The 22795-nt window shown below is 43.8% G+C and overlaps 1 protein-coding gene across 3 annotated transcripts in view; it reads right to left on the bottom strand.

Moving 5' to 3' along the window:
- Window positions 1-22795, bottom strand: part of LOC143280938 (uncharacterized) — a 110224-nt gene that overhangs the window by 38813 nt on the left and 48616 nt on the right. For all 3 annotated transcript variants that reach the window (XM_076585740.1, XM_076585742.1, XM_076585741.1), the window contains exons 5-10: window positions 11738-11813; window positions 8473-8648; window positions 5988-6250; window positions 4111-4183; window positions 2287-2432; window positions 316-456 (exon numbers count right to left, since the gene is read on the bottom strand). In XM_076585740.1, the coding sequence (XP_076441855.1) occupies window positions 316-456; window positions 2287-2432; window positions 4111-4183; window positions 5988-6250; window positions 8473-8648; window positions 11738-11813 (875 nt within the window). The remainder of the gene's footprint in view (window positions 1-315; window positions 457-2286; window positions 2433-4110; window positions 4184-5987; window positions 6251-8472; window positions 8649-11737; window positions 11814-22795) is intronic.

Below are 22795 nucleotides of genomic sequence, written 5' to 3'. Positions count from 1 at the left end.
TCTGTGCTGAGCCATGGACACAGTGGGTATGAATTCACTGCCTTCCTATGCTGAACCCTGGACACAGTGGATGTGAATTCACTGCCTTCCTATGCTGAGCCCTGGACACAGTGATGTGAATTCACTTCCTTCCTATGCTGAGCCCTGGACACAGTGGGTATGAATTCACTGCCTTCCTATGCTGAGCCCTGGACACAGTGGATATGAATTCACCACCCCATGAGGCTGTGGAACCATCAACCTTTAACCCAATCAGCCTAATCTACAGATGTTTGCAGTCACATGACAAACCAACCAGTCAGTGGTCAGACTCACTGGAGGCATGTGGTGAAGGACTTCTGTAGCTGAGCGTGGCGTTCGTCCACTTCTGCTGCCATCGCCACGTTCTGAGAGAGGGCGTCTGCCAGGTCTGAACGTAGCTTGTTACGCTCTTCACTGGTCTGGTCCAGTCCTGACCTGTCATCATGAGAATAATTATAAATGATGATGATACTACTACTCCTTCTCCTTCTACTACTACTACTGCTACTACTACTACCAAAAACAACAACACTACTACCACTACTACTGCTGCTGCTGCTTCTATTTATACTACTTTACTACTACTACTACTACTAACAACAACAACAACAACAACAAAAACAACAACAAAATGAATAACAACAAGAACAAGTACAAGAACAAGAACAAGAACAACAACAAGAACAGCAAGAACAAGAACAAGAAAATGAACAACAAGAACAAGAACAATAATAATAATAATAATAATAATAATAATGATATCTAATAAAGAGACGAAGAAGAAGAAGAAGAAGTATGATAATGATAACAATCAGTAAATTTTGTCACAATCTCATTGTACAGGACAACCAAACCCTCTTGTTCTCTCATGTATTGATTAAGCCAATTCTCTTCTGGCTGGCAAATTCTGTGTGTGTGTGTGTGTGTGTGTGTGTGTGTGTGTGTGTCTGTGTGTGTGTGTGTCTGTGTGTGTGTGTGTCTGTGTGTCTGTGGTGTCTGTGTGTCTGTGTGTCTGTATGCATGTATGCATGCATGCATGTGTTTGTGTGTGTGTGTGTGTGTGTGTGTGTGTGTGTGTGTGTGTGCGTGCGCGCGCGCAAGTGTATGTGTTCATGTGTGTGGAAGCATCCAAAAGTATGAACACATGTTGGAATAAGTCCATAACTGTGGCATGCAATGGTGAGAAAATATACCAGTTTAAAAAATAAATAAATAAACAGTACTTGCCCAGAAAACAAAGAACAAACAAACACACACAAAAAAAGTGCTAAAAACCAGTCAGGATTTTCTAACCGGTACAGCAGTAGCAATCTGTTCATACCATTGCTGGTTTGTAGTGCAGGGTCAGATCTGGCCAGCCCATATCAACCCAGGGGTTTGTGTAGACAGGTCTGGGATGACCCCCAGGGGTTAACAACAACTGGTCAGAACCACCCCCTTCCCTCCCCCACCCACCACTCCCCATGCCCTCTCTGGGTGGACCTGACCCACCCTCATGAAAGATTTGGGGGTCTTTCCAGGCTGCCTTGAAATGACCCCCTAGGGTAACTTTGGCCCAGTCAGAGTCAATGCAAGCTATTCAAGTAGAATTTCTCCATGCTTGCTTCCATCGGGTTGTAATGGAGAGAGGCGATTGGAGAGGGGGTGGAGGTGGGGGTGGGAGGTTGAGGGGGTCAATAAAGGCTAGTCCAGATTTACCTCCCTTCCCTCTTCTCCAGCTTGATTAAAGATATAGAAAGGGGGGTAATTTCAAACTATGGAATCGGGGAGGGTTGATTTTCACTAGCAGGTGGTATGAAAGAACAATGAGGCCAGGAGAGTAGAGAATTAAACAACAATAAAGAAAGGTAACTCCCTCAATTTATACAGTTCATATATTCAAGTAAATGCTGCTTATGTTACTGATTCAGCTGGCACACAGGTAAATAAAAGGCAAATTGGAACAAACCCAACAAAGGAAGCTCCATGCTTGTCCTTATCATTTGACATGTGCACACAGCAGCAACGACAGAAGAAATGCGCAAAAATGAATCAGCTTTTAGTCAAGACTGGCAAAGCCTTTCAATCCTGAATTTGCTACACAGAAAATACAAACAGTACATGAATTTGCTACACAGAAAATACAAACAGTACAGAACGAGCACGTGGTTGCCTCCATGGACTTTTGACTCGAAATGAAGAACAATGAGGCCAGGACAGTAAAGTGGGCAGTCTGGGGCTGTTACACCCGTACGCAGCTCTCTACACATCCGTTCAGCGACTGACCTTAGAAAGGTGAGCTCCTGGTTGTAGGTGGCGGTGATGGCATGACGGAGAGGGTGGCTGTCTGCTGAGGCCCCGAGGAACTCACTGCTGAGGGCCAGGGACAGCTCCTTCAACTGTATCGAGCTGTCCGGGTCAAACCCCAACAGCTGAAAGTCACAGCACCCAGCTTCAGTTTTTAGGAATCCAACCCCAACAATTAAAAGTCATGACACCCAATTTCAGTTTCTGTTTTATGCACACACACACACAAGCAAGTGTGCATGCATGCATGCACACATGTGCGCATGCCCACACATACACACACACATACAAGACAAAACCATCGGTTTTTTAAAAACTCAGTGAAAACATGTACTTGTCCTTCAATGTTTCGAATAAATAATCATCACTTCTACAAATTTCTGAATGTTTGAATCAAAGTCCAGTTTGTTTGCTCCTTTACTTGATAATGTTTATGTTATAAAGAGCATGCTTTATACTGCTGTAGGCATGCTTAAGGTAGTTGTATTTACTCTCAGTCAGTCCAATCCTTTGTTGCTCTTCCTTTTCACCTCTCTGTCACTGTTTTGGTCACGTTCCCTGTCTCAATCATCCCACCACCTCTTCCCATTGATACCGCCCACCCACCCCTATGTGCATGCACACTCATACACACAATATCATTTGTTTGTTTTTTTGTTTTGTCTACTATCACAGAACAGTGAAAAGACGTTAAACAAAAAGAAATAACCCACACACAGAAACACACACTGCCACACATACACACAAAAACAAAGACACAATTGCATGTGTGAATAATAGAAAAAATCTAAACATAGCTCTTACTGTAGGTCACTCTGCACTTGCTGTTTTACCGACTACTTCTCTTTTCCTCTTCTTCCTTAGAACAACATGTGAAAAGCTGGGAAGCCATATGAAGTTATTCACTTTAATCATGAACAACACGTGAAAAGCTGGGAAGCCATATGAAGTTATTCACTTTGATCATTCTTCTTCTTTTTCTTCTTCTACAACAAGAGAAATGGTCATCCATCAATGATTCATTCTAAACACACAGTCTTCCTGATAGGAAATAGGAACTGCACGCTGTGTTTGGTGAAGAAGTCTGTGAGGAGAAAAGAGTCTAGATGTGTGGGGAGATGTCTGGCTGCTAACTGGTTCAAATGAAAAGAAAGCATGTCGAAAGATAAACAACATATAAATGTTGATGTAGTTTTTAAATTATCTTTTCACACTGATGAATGTAATTACGTTGGTAAACTGAGAATTCTATGGGCTCAAATGGAATGTCTAGGGCCACACAGTCCAATGTCATCCACTTCACATATGGGTCCAAATGTCTTCACATTAATAAAACTGTAAGTTATAAAACTTATTACCGTACAAAGCCTTCACCAGCAATCAGAGTTTGAGTTTTTGGTGTGGTGTTGTGTGAAAGAGCACCTGAATTCAGTCTGGAAAACTTAAAAGTGGTGGAAGGAGAGGGGTGTGTGTGTGTGTGTGTGTGGGGGGGGGGGGGGTGCGTGCGTGCGTGCGTGCGTGCGTGCGTGCGTGCGTGCGTGTGTGTGTGTGTGTGTGTGTGTTCATGCATGTGTGCATGTGTGTGTGTGTGTGTGTGTGTGTGTGTGTGTGTGTTCATGCATGTGTGTATGTGTGTGTGTGTGTGTGTGTGTGTGTGTGCATGTGTGTGTGTGTGTGTGTGTGTGTGTGTGTGTGTGAATGAAAACTTTTCTGTACAGTTCATTTGGGAAAATGAAAAGTGCCTAGTTGCCAGGCTGTCTTGCCAAGTGGCAGTGACGCTGTCAACACCCGACATTTTCTCACCGACAGCAGATCAGCACCGTGGGGAACGCTGAGTTTCTCCCAGTAGTCCACAATGTCCTCAGCTCTGGCAAACCTTCACATAGTTCACAGTCATCAGTAGTCCACAATGTCCTCAGCTCTGACAAACCTTCACATAGTTCACAGTCATCAGTAGTCCACAATGTCCTCAGCTCTGACAAACCTTCACATAGTTCACAGTCATCAGTAGTCCACAATGTCCTCAGCTCTGACAAACCCCAACATAGTTCACAGTCATCAGTAGTCCACAATGTCCTCAGCTCTGACAAACCTTCACATAGTTCACAGTCATCAGTAGTCCACAATGTCCTCAGCTCTGACAAACCTTCACATAGTTCACAGTCATCAGTAGTCCACAATGTCCTCAGCCTTCACATAGTTCACAGTCATCAGTAGTCCACAATGTCCTCAGCCTTCACATAGTTCACAGTCATCAGTAGTCCACAATGTCCTCAGCCTTCACATAGTTCACAGTCATCAGTAGTCCACAATGTCCTCAGCTCTGACAAACCTTCACATAGTTTACAGTTATGCCTGTTACTGTCACATCAGTTTCAGTTTCAATTTCATTTTCTTAAAGAGGCGTTACAGCGTTCAGACAAATCCATATATGCTACACCACATCTGCTATCAGGCCTTGAGTGCTTACATATATATACTTGTGTACCTATCAGAGTGGATTTCTTTTTACAGAATTTGCCAGAGGAGAACATTTTCGTTGCCAAGGGTTCTTTTTCAGTGCACCAAGTGCATACTGCACATGAGACCTTGGTTTATCACACATAGAGAAATCTGTTGTGATAAAAAGAAATACAAATACAAATATATTTGGAATACTGTAAATACATACTCCGGCTTAAAAAAAAAAAAAAAAAAAAAAAAGCAGACCAAACTGTTTTATCTGTGGTGTAACTGTAATTGGACGGGGTTTTTTTGGGTTTTTTTTAGTCATTCGGATGAGACAATAAACCGAGGTCCCATGTGCAGCATGCACTTAGCGCACGTAAAAGAACCCACGGCAACAAAAGGGTTGTTCCTGGCAAAATTCTGCAGAAAAATCCACTTCGACAAGAAAAACCATAAGAAAAACAAATAAAACTGCACGCAGGAAAAAATACAAAAAAAAATGGGTGGTGCTGTAGTGTAGCGATGTGCTCTCTCTGGGGAGAGCAGCCCGAATTTCACACAGAGAAATCTGTTGTGACAAAAAGAAATACAAATACAAATACAAATACAAATCATCTAACTAGAATGACTAGATACTCAGTTCTATTTTGCAGTCAAAGTTGGAAGAAAGGGCGAGAGTGGGATTCAAACCCAGACCTTAGTGGACACTGTACTGGCAGTTAAGCATCTTAACAATTCTACCATCTTGCTCAGGTCAGCCATTGGTGAATAGAGGGTGAAAAGCTTCATACATACCATATCATCAAGCATAACCCACACCTAAAATCTGGGCAGGCTAGTTGTAATTCATTTTCGAAGTATTTTTGTTTAGACATACGCACTAAACATTTGAACACAGACACATAGATAAACACACACACATACACAAACACATTTTTATTTTTCACGCCTATATGTTTTAGAGTTGGAAAGTTATTCTCTTAATCAGATTGTTGTTAAGTTAATGATGTTAATAGTATTGTTTTCATTGCTTTCCATTCCCCTCCCTCTTTTCTCCCCCCTCCCCCCTTTTCTTCATGTCTAATATCATTTAATGTGGACAGACATTAAATGAAACTGAGCACACAAACACAAACCACCACCATCACCACCATAGCCACCACACAACACAACAACAACACAAATCCGCAACAACCAAAACATTCCCCCAACAAAGCCCCACCCCCACTCACTCAGAATCAGCTGACTGCAGTGATGAAAACAAACTGATGGTTCCAACACTTGTGTATAGCGCCGGTGACTGTTTATCCTGCTGTGCCGGCGGAACCAGGGTTCGAACCTTCCGCCCACTGTGCGGCCAAAGTGGTGGGGGGCTGTGGAAGCCAGGAGGGGTGGAGGTGGTGGTGAGGTGATGGGAGAGGCTGTGGACGAACTCGTCAAAGCTGATGAAGTCATCCTGGTCCCTGTCCAGCTTGTGGAACAATTCCCTCAGCTCCTGGGGCACAGGTCATATGGAGGGGGTGTTAGTGTCAGCTTCAGTGAGGTGTCACAGTCTTCATGTGGAGGATGTGTTAGTGTCAGCTTCAATGAGGTGTCACAGTGTTCATGTGGAGGATGTATTTGTGTCAGCTTCAATGAGAAGTCACATTGTTCATGTGGAGGATGTATTTGTGTCAGCTTCAATGAGAGGTCACATTGTTCATGTGGAGGATGTGTTAGTGTCAGCTTCAATGAGGTGTCACAGTGTTCATGTGGAGGATGTGTTAGTGTCAGCTTCAATGAGGTGTCACATTGTTCATGTGGAGGATGTGTTAGTGTCAGCTTCAATGAGGTGTCACAGTGTTCATGTGGAGGATGTATTTGTGTCAGCTTCAATGAGGTGTCACATTGTTCATGTGGAGGATGTGTTAGTGTCAGCTTCAATGAGGTGTCACATTGTTCATGTGGAGGATGTGTTAGTGTCAGCTTCAATGAGGTGTCACAGTGTTCATGTGGAGGATGTGTTAGTGTCAGCTTCAATGAGGTGTCACAGTGTTCATGTGGAGGATGTGTTAGTGTCAGCTTCAGTGAGGTGTCACAGTGTTCATGTGGAGGATGTGTTAGTGTCAGCTTCAATGAGGTGTCACATTGTTCATGTGGAGGATGTGTTAGTGTCAGCTTCAATGAGGTGTCACATTGTTCATGTGGAGGATGTGTTAGTGTCAGCTTCAATGAGGTGTGACAGTGTTTATGTGGAGGATGTGTTAGTGTTAGCTTCAATGAGGTGTCACAGTGTTCATATGGAGGATGTGTTAGTGTCAGCTTCAATGAGGTGTCACATTGTTCATGTGGAGGATGTGTTAGTGTCAGCTGCAATGAGGTGTGACAGTGTTCATGTGGAGGATTTGTTAGTGTCATCTTCAGTGAGGTGTCACAGTGTTCATGTGGAGGATGTGTTAGTGTTAGCTTCAATGAGGTGTCACAGTGTTCATATGGAGGATGTGTTAGTGTCATCTTCAGTGAGGTGTCACAGTGTTCATGTGGAGGATGTGTTAGTGTCAGCTTCAATGAGGTGTCACAGTGTTCATGTGGAGGGGGTGTTAGTGTCAGCTTCAGTGAGGTGTCACATTGTTCATGTGGAGGATGTGTTAGTGTCCGCTTCAGTGAGGTGTCACATTGTTCATGTGGAGGATGTAGTAGTGTCAGCTTCAATGAGGTGTCACATTGTTCATGTGGAGGATGTGTTAGTGTCAGCTTCAATGAGGTGTCACAGTGTTCATGTGGAGGATGTGGTAGTGTCAGCTTCAATGAGGTGTCACAGTGTTCATGTGGAGGATGTGTTAGTGTCAGCTTCAGTGAGGTGTCAAAGTGTTCATGTGGAGGATGTATTAGTGTCAGCTTCAATGAGGTGTCACAGTGTTCATGTGGAGGATGTGTTAGTGTCAGCTTCAATGAGGTGTCCAGTGTTCATGTGGAGGATGTGTTAGTGTCAGCTTCAATGAGGTGTCCAGTGTTCATGTGGAGGATGTGTTAGTGTCAGCTTCAATGAGGTGTCCAGTGTTCATGTGGAGGATGTGTTAGTGTCAGCTTCAATGAGGTATCCAGTGTTCATGTGGAGGGGGTGTTAGTGTCAGCTTCAGTGAGGTGTCACAGTGTTCATGTGGAGGATGTGTTAGTGTCAGCTTCAGTGAGGTGTCACAGTGTTCATGTGGAGGATGTGTTAGTGTCAGCTTCAATGAGGTGTCACAGTGTTCATGTGGAGGATGTGTTAGTGTCAGCTTCAATGAGGTGTCACAGTGTTCACGTGGAAGATGTGTTAGTGTCAGCTTCAATGAGGTGTCACAGTGTTTATGTGGAGGATGTGTTAGTGTCAGCTTCAGTGAGGTGTGACAGTGTTCATGTGGAGGGGGTGTTAGTGTCAGCGTCAATGAGGTGTCACATTGTTCATGTGGAGGATGTGTTAGTGTCAGCTTTGTAACCAACAAACAACAAGAACAACAACAACCCCCCCCCCCAAAAAAAAGGAAAGAAAAAAAGTGATGTGTGACTGTGATATTAATAACAATAATAGTAATGATAATATTATCACTACTACCACTACTACTAATAATTAATAATGAAAGTAATAGTAATAGCAATGATGAAGATGATGATGATAACAATGGCAAGAAGAAGAAGGAGAAGAAGGAAGAAAAGACAGAAAGACAGACAGAAGGACAGAACACCTGCAGCCCTGACCTGTTCCTCCATGTGGTCCATACCAATGTGGTGACACACCTGGCCCAGCTCTGGCAGTGTCAGGTAACCATGGTGACCCACGTCCAGCTGTCCACACACCTGACGGAGCTGTGTCAGCCCCGCGTCCCAGTCTGTGGCCGTGGGGTCCCCGGGGCCAGGGGAGGTCACCAGCTGACCTGGGGCACAGTTTCAGTTTCAGTTTCTCAAGGAGGCGTCACTGTGTTCGGACAAATCCATATACTGATATACTGCATCTGCTAGGCAGATGCCTGACAGCAGCATAACCCAACGCGCTTGTCAGGCCTTGAGTGCATGCAAATATATTTGTGTACCTATCAGAGTGGATTTCTTTTTACATAATTTTGCCAGAGGACAACACTCTCGTTGCCATGGGTTCTTTTTCAGTGCACTAAGTGCGTGCTGCACTTGGGACATCGGTATTTCGCCTAATCTGAAATACTAGACGCTCAGTTTGATTTTCCAGTCTAACTTTGGAGAAAAGGCAAGAACGGTATTCGAACCCACACCCTCTGGGACTCTCTGTATTGGCAGCAAAGCACCTGGCACACAGATGTCAAACACCCGAGACGTGTTTCTTATTGCTTGCATGCTACTGGCGAGTGGTGAGTGGCGAGGGCGAGGAGCACATGCACAATGAAATGAATGCAGGTGTGGAAGTTTATGCTTTACCTTGCGACATCGTTGCTCTGAAGGCTACCCAGCCTTGACTCGTTTGAACCTTGCCACTCTTGCCGTGAGGTGGAAAAAAGAAACACACCTTCCTAGCTTGTTTCGCGAGAATGTACCCTCCCAGGTGTACCAATGTGGAGTGGAGTGTTGGCGTGGTGGTAGTGCATCCCCCATAGGAAGCCAGACAATCTGAGGGCACAGGTTCGAATCCCACACTCGCCAGTGTTTCCTCCCCCTCCACAAGACCTTCAGTGGTGGTCTGAATGCTAGTTATTAAGGTGAGATGATAAACCGAGATCCTGCGTTTAGCTCTCTGTCTCTGTCTCCCTCTGTCTCTGTCTCCCTCTGTCTCTTGAGACACCATAGAGTCCAGGTTTCCAGCCAAGTCTAAAGCAAACAGTGATTGCCCAATGTGCAGTTTCCAGAAACAGGACGAAATTCACATTTTGTTCCATGGCCCTGCAGTCACACTCTTCAGGAACAGGTTTCCATTCCCCGAAGAATTAAGCCTTTTTAATGATTTGACTCGTGTGCTACACATGCTCAAACTATAACAGTTTTATCCAAATTTCTTACAGTAGCATTTAACTGTAGACAGAGAGCACTGGAAACTGTGCAAACATTATACAGAAGCAAGTGAAAAGTGCATATATATAAATGGAACCATAAAATATGCTAATTTAGAAATAGATACATTAATGAATATAAATGATTTATGAACATGGCTGGTCCTTATGATAGTTGCATTTGTTGTTTTTCTGTGCCCCCCCCCTCCTTTTTTTATATAAATTTTATTGTATACGTTGTTGTAGTGTATGCTGGTTTGTTTTATTGACTCACTTGTGTAAACAAAGTGAGTCTATGTTTTAACCCAGTGTTTGGTTGTGTGTGTGTGTGTGTGTGTGTGTGTGTGTGTGTGTGTGTGTGGTAAACTTTAACATTGCCATTTTCTCTGCAAATAATTTGTCAGTTGACACCAAATTTGGCATAAAAATAGGAAAAATTAAGTTCTTTCCAGTCATCTTGTTTAAAACAATATTGCGCCTCTGGGATGGACAAAAAAAAAAAAAAAAAAGAAAAAGGAAAAAACGAAGCCAAATTATATGCAAACTGAATTTACTGTTATATATATATATATATATATATATATATATATATATATATATATTTTTTTTTTTTTTTTTTTTTTTTTTTTTTTATTCTCTAAACTTGGCACTTTTATCTGATATTCTTGGCACTTTTATCTGATATTTATGTTGCATGTCTCTGGTGCAGATAGTAAAAAAGGGAAAATAATCTGTAATTAATGCTAGGGGGCTTAATTTGCTTTAAACTGATCTTTCTCATCTTAAACATTGCATTTTGAAATTATACTCAATACATAAAAAGCTTGTGTGTTTTACTCTAAGTGTACAGGGCTTTCACTATGTTCATTTGCCCAAGTAGTCTTTTTTGGAAAATACTAAAATCAATACACGAGTGGACTTTATAGATCTATTGGCTGAGCCCTGAAGGTCATGGGCAAAAATCAATTGCGCACACATATTTATACGTATTCAAAGCGCATGCTCATATTCTTCGCGAACACGAACGACGCCATTTTGTTTCAAGTTGTTGACCAGCCCGTTCAATCCTATATTCAATCGACAGTACACGATAAGATGTGATGGAAAGTTGGAGAAGGAGACCGTTAAATATTTAATCAGAGAAAGATTTGTGAACGCCTCATCACTTACTGGATTATGTCCCAAACTACCATAAAAATATCCACAGAATCAGTCGGAATTCACAGTTAAAAATAATAAACCATGAGAGTTAATACCCTTGAATTGATGAAACGTAAAAATTTCCAGTCTTGTCTTTTCTCAAAATGAAGTCTTTTCACTTCATACGATGTTTAGAAGTACTTGTACTTGGCTCTACATGTTATTAGTTTAACAAAATACTTAATTTTCATATCAACTTTAAAACTATGAAAGAAGAATGAACATAAAAGAGAAATTGAATCGACCATGTCAGCCGGGTGTAACTAAACTTGTACATCTATCTAGATCCAGGGAAAACGGCTAAATGTTGCAGTGTGATTTAACCCGAAGCTTTATAATAACAAATACAGGACACGTTTTAATGATTAGATTTTTTTTTTAAAGTGTATCACAAGTGAGTCTTGAAGGCCTTGCCTCTCTTGTTTACTTTTGTTTTGCTCCCCCACCCCCTCCCGCTACTGTAAAAATAGCTGTAGATATTACTGACGATAAATCATCTTTGATCTCTGAAGAGATGCTATCCACCACTGCTGAACCAATCTACATTCCTACAACATAGTAGCAGGGGGGGGGGGGGGGGGGGGGGGGGGGAGGGGGTGACAACTAAACAAACCTTCCATTATTTTCCATTATTTCAAAACAACTTTGCAAAGATTAAAAAGGGAAATGTAAAAACAAATATGGCACATGTATACATTTGACTGGATAGACACCCACGACTCCGTTCCCTCAATGAACGATCACACCTTAGGGGGTTAATCCAACAGGTTGTTAAACTCAACAACTCACACAACCATCACACTGTATACCTTCTGCTTCAAACGTTTCCACCCGGCCCGGGCCTGCTCTTCGCTGCTTGCCCGCATGGCTTTCGTCTTCTGTGTCCTGCAAAAAAAGTTCATTGGTTAAGCAGAAAGTTTGGTTTTTCCTTGATAACATATTTCACAATTTCACAACAAACGAGAGATCACTGGAAATATTCCCAAATGTTCCCTCATCCCAAAGTTTGGTTTTTCAAGTTTGGTTTTTTCCTGATTCTTCCTTTTAGAACAAAGAGACAAATATTTGGAAATCTTTCCACACGCATCTCTCCATCCTCCCCAATAATTATATACAGGACACCTTCTTCCTGACAGAATCAGTGTTAGGGTATATTCAGTGGAAATCTGTAGGAGTAAGTATTCCAAACGCCTCCCTAACTGACAGAGGGAGGATACAAAATGCATAAAATACCGATGTTTGGTCTATTTCAAACAGCCATTATTTCTCATGGAGGGTATTCAATGAATAACAGAAGAATACCTATGTGTGAACCTACTCTTTATGTCCTGAGTGTTATATTCTTTGATAAAATGTGTTCAGACATTTCAGATTATTTTTTAAAAATGACATGTCAAAGGTTTGTTTGCAGCATTCCGACAACGTTTCTGGAGAGTCAAAAGAAAGAGACCCCCCACCCCCACCCCCCCTTGATGAACTGGTGGCCACAGTGGAGAGAGACCTCAGACATGTCGACAGAAAGTAGAGTCACACTAGCAAACAGTGGAGAGAGACCTCAGACATGCCGACCGACTGTAGAGTGACACCAGCAAACAGTGGAGAAACACCTCAGACATGCCGACAGACGATGGGGTGACACTAGCAAACAGTGGAGAGAGACCTCAGACATGCCGACAGACGATGGAGTGACACTAGCAAACAGTGGAGAGAGACCTCAGACATGTCGACAGACGATGGAGTGACACTAGCAAACAGTGGAGAGAGACCTCAGACATGTCGACAGACTGTAGAGTGACACCAGCAAAGAGTGGAGAGAGACCTCAGACATGCCGACAGACAGTGGACTGACACCAGCAAACAGTGGAGAGAGACCTCAGACATGTTGACAGACGATGGGGTGACACCAGTAAACAGTGGAGAGAGACCTTACATATGTCGACAGAAAGTAGAGTGACACCGGCGAACAGTGGAGAGAGACCTTACACATGTCGACAGACGATGGGGTGACACCAGCAAACAGTGGAGAGAGACCTAAGACATGTCGACAGACGATGGGGTGACACCAGCGAAGTGGCTGAGGACCTCAAAGAATGGAGAGCTTTGAGTGCCTCATGGGTCTAACGACGCGGAAGCATCTACGTAAATCAGTTCTGAAGCACAGTTTGTTCAAATATAGCTCGGAAAAAGAAAGGTCAACTGACATTTCGGTATAAAGTGCTGGGAGAAGCACTAAGGAATTCTGTGTACAGTGCTGGGAAGGGCACTAACTGTGAACAGTGCTGGGTGGGGTACTAACTGTGTACAGTGCTGGGTGTGCACTAGGGAATTTTGTGTTCAGTGCTGGGAGGGGCACTAACTGTGTACAGTGCTGGGAAGGGCACTAACTGTGAACAGTGCTGGGTGGGGTACTAACTGTGTACAGTGCTGGGTGGGCACTAGGGAATTCTGTGTACAGTGCTGGGAGGGGCACTAACTGTGAACAGTGCTGGAAGGGGCACTAGGGAATTTTGTGAACAGTACTGGGAGGGGCACTAACTGTGTGCAGTGCTGGGAGGGGCACTAACTGTGTGCAGTGCTGGGAGGGGCACTAACTGTGTGCAGTGCTGGGAGGGGCACTAACTGTGTGCAGTGCTGGGAGGGGCACTAACTGTGTACTGTGCTGGGAGGGGCACTAACTGTGTACTGTGCTGGAAGGGGCACTAGGGAATTCTGTGAACAGTACTGGGAGGGGCACTAACTGTGTACAGTGCTGGGAGGGGCACTAACTGTGTACAGTGCTGGGAGGGGCACTAACTGTGTACAGTGCTGGGAGGGGCACTAAGGAATTCTGTGTGCAGTGCTGGGAGGGGCAATCAGGAATTCTGTGTACAGTGCTGGGAGGGGCACTGTGTACAGTGCTGGCAGGGGCACTAAGGAATTCTGTGTACAGTGCTGGGAGGGGCACTGTGTACAGTGCTGGCAGGGGCACTAAGGAATTGTGTGTACAGTGCTGGGAGGGGCACCAATGAACAGACAAGGGCCGCTCCAGCGCCAGGCAAGGCAAGGAGTTTATTTCGTGTGCCCCCTGGGGGTGCCGTAAGGAGGAGTGATGACGTATAAAGCGTGAGGTGCTACAAGCTGCATACACTCTCGAGTTAAATGCCCAGGAAATTATCTTTTTCCGATCTCCAAAAGGCAAGAAGGCAAATGTTTTGCATGACCTTCCCCATCTATCAAAATGCACTGGGAACAATCTGAAAGAAGACAGGCTTCATTGTGAATATGATACCGAAATCAAATGAGTTTTACCACTGATTGTCGAAAACAGATCCGTATGGTACCCAAACTGACATAATTATATCAACAGTCATGTTCGCTGAAGCACTGAGGGTGAATGTTTCCACCAACGCGCGCTTGAATTCCACTCTCAAAGACAGTTTATTCTCGTGTAACAAGTCAAAAGGTAAAACTAACAGTCGATGAGGATAATCCGAGCAAGCCTCACACAAACCCAGATGACGGATGCACTGGCGGGATGGTTAAAGAACTGGATTCCCGTCCGAGTGTCCGGAGTTCGATCCTCAGTTTCAGCCACCAAATGGGTGAAGGGAGAAGATTTTTCCGATCTCCCAAGTCAACATATGTGCAGACCTGTTAGTGCTTGAACCCCAATCATGTGTGTACGCAAGCAGAAGATCACATCACGTTAAGATGATGTAATCCATGTCAGCGTTCAATGGATTGCATGTTAGTCAGTCGTGTTCGACTATGACCATCAGAACAGCAGAGGAGGTAACTGATGTCCCGACTGTCTGGCTTAGAATTTGATTATAGTGGAGAGTGTCTTGCCCAAGTCACATCCCCACTCTCTCGGCCAAGAGGGTTTTAAGATAGGACAGTCGGTGTTGGGATGGTTCCCAAAAGGCCAGCTAGCCTCCAAAGCTGAAGCACTAAGAGCCAGTGCAATTTTGCAATTTTGCCTCCTGGTTTGAGAGTCATAGTGGATTATGGAAACACGAGAATATGCCCCACCCAGCATGAATCAACCACGACAGATTCATCAGCAAGCTGATGCTCTCTGTGTGTGTGTGTGTGTGTGTGTGTGTGTGTGTGTGTGTGTGTGTGTGTGTGTGTGTGTGTGTGTGTGTGTGTGTGTGTGTGTGTGCGTGTGTGTTTGAATGTATGTGTGTGTGTGTGTGTGTGTGTGTGTGTGTGTGTGTGTGTGTGTGTGTGTGTGTGTGTGTGTGTGTGCGTGTGTGTTTGAATGTATGTGTGTGTGTGTGTGTGTGTGTGTGTGTGTGTGTGTGTGTGCGCGCGCATGTGCTCGCGTTTTGATGTTTGCAATCTGCATCTTGCAGATCTGACAAGAAAAGAGAACCGCAGTAAAAAACAACAACAACAACAACAAACAAACACACAAACAAACCACCATAAAAAACTCAAGTTAATTGCCCACAAAGAACAACTTCATGTTGCTGAACACGTAAAGTAACAGCTTCCACGGCTGTTTCTGTATGGAACACAGCTCGGACACTGCGACATAAATCAGCTGTCAGCCACGAACATGGCGTGTGGGGCAACAGGTGTGAGCTGAATACATCAGACATGTGCGACGTTTGGCCCTTAGGAAAAAGGTCAGACATCTTTTTACGACCACCAGGGCAGTGAAGTCATGTCCAGAGTGTCAAGGACTCGGCATGAGAAGCAGGTAGGGCCCATCCCTCCTCTCCTCAACTTTCCCCAACACAAGTCTGCTTCCTGTTCACACCTGGGTGGAGTGAGGAAAATCGGAGGAAAGTGACTTTCCCAAGGACACAACACCATGCCGAAACGGGGCCTGGAACCCTGGTTACTGGTGGACACTGGTGGTCGGAAGTCCAACGTCTGACGTATTCTGCTATAGTGCATGCTTGCAAGGCTGCTGCAGGACAGTCAAGGACCAGACGTCCCTTCACCCTCTCCTTTCCTCCATTCGTTGTCGTCTTCCCTGTCCAACCCCTTTACTGTTGCGGTTGCTCTTTTTGTTGTTGCTGTTGTTGTTATCGTTACCGTAATTAGAAACTGACATATGCTTACAGTTAGGCTAACAGCAAATGGAAAACTGTATGATCGATGTTTTTTTTTTTTTTTTTTTTGGACTGCAATCGAAATTCCTTCATGGCTTAGTCTTTTGGGAAGGACTCAAACTATGGGGCAAGATTGCACTGGCTCTTCGTTGGCTGGTTGGCTTTTGGAGACCATCCTAACGCTGACTGCCCCCAAACCCTCTTGTCTCCTGATTGTGTCAAGTCGGACACCATGAACTATACTACATACATACGAGCAGAGTAGTAGTAGGAGCAGATAGGTTCTTTTCACGTTATTCAATTGATTTGTTGTAGTAGTCACTACAGTGTTGTCCTATATTTTGCGTCGGCGTAATATGGACGAGATAATTACCTAGCTCGTAGTAACCAAACCCCACATAATTAACGGGCTTTCGCTGTTAATTATCACACGTACATAATAGGACATTAGTCTCGCTCGAATCCTGATTACTACAGCGGAAAATGGAACACAGCGGTTGTTGACCGACTTGCACCGAAAGTCACAAACAGAGATAACACATATAAATGGCTGCTCTCAAAGCGCCTTTGCAGAATCGGCCAGACCCAGAACTTCTGATCCAGTGATCACCAGTGAGATCCCGTTTCGGCATGGAGTTGTGTCCACGGGAAAGGAACTTTACTCCGATTTCCTCACTGCACCCAGGAGTGAATGGGTACCTGACTTCTGTTGGGGGAAGGTTAGAGCGGTGTCTTCGGTCTGTTGATACACTGGTCAGGCGTCTACACCCAAACTGTATTTTCTAAAGAAGATGTTTTATATGGATCAGTGCGCATGCTTTGGCACCTTACTGGAAACTGAAAAGCTGATACATCTCTCTCTCTCTCCACGCACACACACACACACATACATATATATGCTTTTTAAGAGAGAGAGAGAGAGAGAGAGAGAGAGAGAGAGAGATGCATACATACATACAGCGTTGCGCCTGTTATCTTGCCATCTGACCTCAAAAAGTTGGCTGGTTTTGTTGCCACAATGGCATGTTATGTGCTACAAGCATCATAAAAAAACAAAAAAACACAAAAAAACCCCAAACAAACAAACAAAAAACCCAAAACAAAACAAACAAAAAAAACCCAAACAAATAAACAACAACAACAACAAAAAAAAAAAAAAAAAAAAAGGGGGGAGAAAAGAAATTCAGGTGTTCCATGGAATACCATGCAACTGAGAGGATAAAATAATTCCCCTCGTATTCTGCCCTGTTGGTTCCGTCACTGGCGGTCACCACAAAAGCAGGTTTTTCAGTTGAAATTCAACGTCACGTACGCAGTGCTTGAACCTTGCCATCAGTGGCGATCAGTGCCTTGATGTCATCACACCGTATCACTGAGTGCCTCCGTTATTTTCCACCCTTGAAGCTGGAGAGGTCTCATCAAACCTGGCCGAGGAAGATTTTTTTTTTCGTGTTTATGAGATGCCGTGCGTGTGTGTGTGTGTGTGTGTGTGTGTGTGTGTGTGTGGTGTGTGTGTGTGTGGTGTGTGTGTGTGTGTGTGTGTGTGTGTGTACTGCTTTCATCGCTGGGGAAGCTTAAAAGCAGTGGGCCGGGTAGAAGAAAACACCAGGAACTGAGCTGACGACACACTGTCAGCGTGTGAGAGAGGTTACATTACTTTCTCTGTCCTCCCTCATGGCGCTAAAACAAAAGTAATGCAAATCCCGAGAGGGAGGAGTTCAAACAGACAGTGGTGACTGGCACCCTGACACATGAAAACGCGGTCTAAGTCAACGTCCCTCCTCTGACGCGCATTCCCGTCAGCAGCAGCGAAGAGGTTAAGGGAGACGAGCCAAGGGTCTTGAATTATCGCCCGTCATCCACGACCGCTCAGAAAGGACACGTGTCAAGACAGGAACTGATATATGTTTAGGATTGTTGTTCTTAAAAGAAAAAGAGAAAGAAAGAAAGAAAGAAAGAAGAAGAAGAAGAAGAAGAAGAAGAAGAAAGACTCTCAAAAAGGGCCGTGGTTAATGGATTACTTTTTTACCTCCCGTTTTCCATGGAAACTGAGAACGGACTTGTGTGACCTGTGTTCCATCCAATTACGTGTTGGTCCATGTGCACTTTTGTTCTTATCTTCTTGATTATCATCACCCCTCTCCCAATTTCCCTCCTCTCTCACCCTCACAATCTCTCTCCGTGATGTGGTCTGGTAAGCGCTGACTCAGTTTTTTTTGTTGAGATGACATTTCATACACATCAAGGACATCTGTTTGGATTATATCAATTTTGAAGGCCTGCTATGCTCCAAGGGGTGTTATAGAGGTGAAAGGTCTGGTCTGTGCCGCCTCCCTCTTGGGAGTTCATATTCCTGCTGTGAAGAATTCATAAACCATGTCATAAAAAGGTGAAGAATACATAACCATGCCATAAAAAACAGATGGGTACCACTTCCTGCGGAGATTTCTATCCATCCCCCACACAGAGTTCAGGTGTGACTCAGCACACTAGAGGTCATTTGAACAAGTTCACCACAAAACCGATAGGTCATTTTGAGAAGTGATGGGTCAGGAAAAATATCCCATACTCACTCCCCCATTTAGCAATTCCCCGTGCCCCCTCCCCTACCCACCATGCAATGTGTATTTTTTTTTTCATTTGTACATTGTCTGTAGCACTCTTTTACACACACACACACTGGCGTTGTGTTCAATTGTAGTTCATAATATACAAGCGACGATGGCTTTGTGAAAGTGCCATGAGTGTTTTCTGAGCATGTTTTGAAATCAATTGTTTGCAATGTATATGCGTTCCGCATCGTACTGTAAAGGAACAACAATGACAATTATTTTTTCTTGGGATTTGAAACTGTAGTCGTGATATTTTGCATAGGACTGAGAAAAAAACTTATAAAGGGCCTTTTGGTCTGAACGACTTGCTTCAAAATCAACGTCAATTGACCGACCAGCTGCATTATCGTTGAATCATTTCAAGTTTGAAAGCGTAAATGACCGATGACCGCCTCCAAAACCTGAACCCTACACAAAACTCTTACTCTTTGTTGTCACAAAAAGATTTCTATGTGTGAAATTCAGGCTCCTCTCCACAGGGAGAACGCGTTGCTACACTGACAGCGATGCCCTTTTTTCTGCTTGCAATTTTATTTGTTTTCCAATCGAAGTGGGTTTTTCTACAGAAATTCACCAGGGACAAGCCTTTTGTTGCCATGGGTTCTTTTAAGTGCGCTAAGTGCATGCTGCACACGGAACCTCTGTTTTTTGTATCATTCGAATGACTGGCGTCCAGACCATCACTCAAGGTCTAGTGGAGGGGGAGAAAATACTGGCGACTATGGGTTTCGAACAACTGCGCTTAGATTCTCTCGCTTCCTATGCATTCGCGTTACATCTAGGCCAACACTCCACAACAGCGCCGTGTTAGAATCAGCAAGGCGTTGGACCTCTGATATTGTGTTCACCATTGTTCAGGGTTCAAGGCCTTGTTTCGGCATGTTGCTGTGTCCTTGGGAATGGCATTTTACTCCGAATTTACCTTTAGTCATGTTTTTAACAATGAGTACTGTCTTTCACCACCCTCTGAAACATATGTGCAGAAAGTCAACGTCTGGCCCAACAGCATCACGTGGACAGGAGACGTGTCAGTTCCCGAAACACCTACGTCACCCCAAACAAGACAACACAACACAAGGCAAGGTAAGGCAAGACAAGACAAAACTTTCATTAGCTAGCGTAATAGATAAACAAGGAATATACTTTTTTTTTAAACATCCGGTCCTCGCCCTAAAGAGGGACTCAAGGAAAAGAAGTGTTAGGAAGAAAAAAACACAAACAAAAGAAGATAAAAAGCACAATGAAAACACATAATCGACCTGCCTACTTCGTGAGGAGGTCAAGCACGTTGAACGTTCATGGATATGTCGACAGAAGGATTATACATTTCAATGTTTTATGGATAAATTACTAGAAAAGAATCTTGACAATCATGGCAAATATCGAGGGGAGATGACTATGAATCTGAAGTGCACAAGCATGGACGTATCGAAGGGAAAAAAATGAATACTACGAGTGTTCGCGGACACACTATGATGTTGAGTTCAAAGAAATATCAAAGAAAGGTTGCGCGCGCGCACACGCCAATACACACCCACACCAATATCCTCGGGCGGGAAACCCACAGTCACTGACCGCAGCGCCTGGCGACTGGCTGTCTACAAGGGAGTTCTAGCTTTAGAGGAGAGGAGAGATGTCTTCAGGGCATCGACAAGAGAAGCGTCAACTCCGCAAAGAGAAGAGACGAGACCTATCGTCTGCTACTGCCTGCCAACAGTGCGGCTGCACTTGTACGTCTGCCTTTAGGAAACGTTCTCATCTCCGGAGTCACTAACGTCTCCATCGTTTGCGGTATCTATCCATCTCTCTATATATCTATAAATATATATATATATATATATATATCTCAATATATATCTCAATATATATATATATATATATATATATATATATATATATATATATATGAGAGAGAGAGAGAGAGAGAGAGAGAGAGAGAGAGAGAGAGAGAGACTGATTATAAAATACAACCAGCGTGAAACGCAACAAAGTATTAACAACAGCAATCACTTCTTTATTCATGGCTGTTTACAGTCCAGTCAACTACAGAGTGGAAATGAAACACGTTGAAAACATCATCAAATCAAACCACATGACCAGCACAGTTCACACCACACACGATTTAAATAGAATGCATGTAACACACCTACTGCACCCAATAATTGAAAAGTAAAAAAAAGAGTTGAGGAATGTCAATATTTCGTTTATCACTTTCAGGGAAAAAATGGAGGAAAGGAAGGTAAAAAGTAATACCCCCCTCCCCTGCCCCCAACTCCATTGCATGTTGTGAGAAATCAAGAACAGCAACAACAACAAAACATTAAAAACCACGCATCTTGCCAGGAAACGACAATAACCCCTTCCCACCAATTAAAAAACCCGTCACATGGACAAAACGTGCAGAGGTCAGGCATCAGCACTTGCCAATCTCAGTACTGTGCAACCACACTCCCTAAAATGGTCAGGGGTACAGCAGTCTGGCTGGTACATACGTGACATCTATCACAGACAGCAAGTACGAACACGAAGAAGGAAGACTATGTTGGCACTCCGAGGGAAAGCAGCAATCGTGGGGAAGAAGAAGGCAAAGAGGAGGAGATGGCAGAAAAGAGCTGGGAAGAAAATGAAACGAACAGAGTGACAGATCAGAGAGCATTTCTATGATAGAAAAAAACAAACAAACAAAAAAACAAACAGGAATACTATCATAAGTGAAAGACATCCGTGGCATTTCCAAAACAGCAGTTGAAAATTGCTATGGCGTCTCGACAAAGTAAGCCACTGTTTCTTGCAGAACATCGAATGGGGTCAGTCTCTGCTAAGCAGGCGCCGTGGCAGAGAATTGGATTTATGATCAAGTGTTAACAGTGACCAAGGTTCGAGGCCCTGTTTCGGTATGGTGTTGTGTCCTTGGAGAAGGCACTTCACTCCGATTTTCCTAACTGCACCCAGGTGTGAATGGGTACCTGACTTCGGTCGGGGAAGATTACAACAGCGGAAGGAGAGGATGGACCTTACCTTCCTGTGCCGATTCCTAGATCCAGTGGATATATATATGAATTCACTATCTCGATGACTGTAAAAGGCTAAGGGAACGTTTACCTCTCTCATGCAGATAAATCATACACTCTATCGCTTGACACGAATTAGGTAACATGCTCACAGACGAGGAAAATAACTCGACACACAGCAGATTAAATAAAGCATTAATGCTCTCAAAAGCTGACAGGTAAACACACATATCCACATGACAGGACTTTAGTTTAGCAATGCCGTGAGTTTGTGCAATTTGTGCATCTGCAGCTGAATGCCGACTGCAACACGATCAAAAGGAACCGAAATGACAGGCATGCGACACAGAGGAACGCTCGGAATACGCCCCCTTGGAATTGTTTTTTGACAGATGTCACTTGCCTGGCAGAAGTGAGAAACAGCAGTGGCAATCTCGGGCCAAGAGAAAAAAATCTGTATTCTTTTTAACGTTCTCTTTACTCCGCAGTGTCCCGCCAAAACAGAATCATGTGCAGTTTTCAAAACCGTGTCACGTAAAGATGATGGCACAACAATTTGTTTAAAAACATCACCATCTTTTGGAAATAGCCTGTAAAGTATGTCATCTTGTACAACGTAAGAGATCTTTTCACAAACATCTGGGGAAGTAGTGACAACTTTTTTTAAAATAAATGTTTTAACGTATCATCCTCCCTCTGGAGTCGTGAAAGATAAGACGGTGAAACATCAAGGGATGAGAACTTGGGAGTGGGCAGTGGATTTGAACTTTGTTGCGTTTCGTTTGTTGCCGTGTGCTGACATTGCACGGGACAAACGTTCCACTCTGACCTTCACGAGTCGTAGCAACCCCTGGTAAGTTGCCAAGAATGAGATCTGCCACAGGATCTTCAATCACACAGGCTAGTAATTCAACTGTGTAATAAGGAGTGGACACATGAATACGGGCAATGGGGAAAATCTCAATTTTTCCTCCAAATGATCGACAGTTTTGAACATCTGTGAGCTGTTCAGGAAGAATCAATGCCTGTCTCACACCAGCAGTGGTGCAACCAGTGTCTCTCAAAAGGGTGGCATCAAAATTATGAACAACACATTTTTCAATATGCAATCCTGAGGTGGAGCTATGCGAGACCAAAACATGATGCGAGCTCTGTACACTGGGGTCTTCAGTTCGCATTTATGAGGCCACATTTGTAGT

Source organism: Babylonia areolata, chromosome 4 (genome assembly GCF_041734735.1).
Source record: "Babylonia areolata isolate BAREFJ2019XMU chromosome 4, ASM4173473v1, whole genome shotgun sequence".
NCBI classification, from domain to species: Eukaryota; Metazoa; Mollusca; class Gastropoda; order Neogastropoda; family Buccinidae; genus Babylonia; species Babylonia areolata.
Note: the sequence above shows the minus strand (reverse complement) of the source record. Positions and strands in the feature narration are given on the sequence as shown.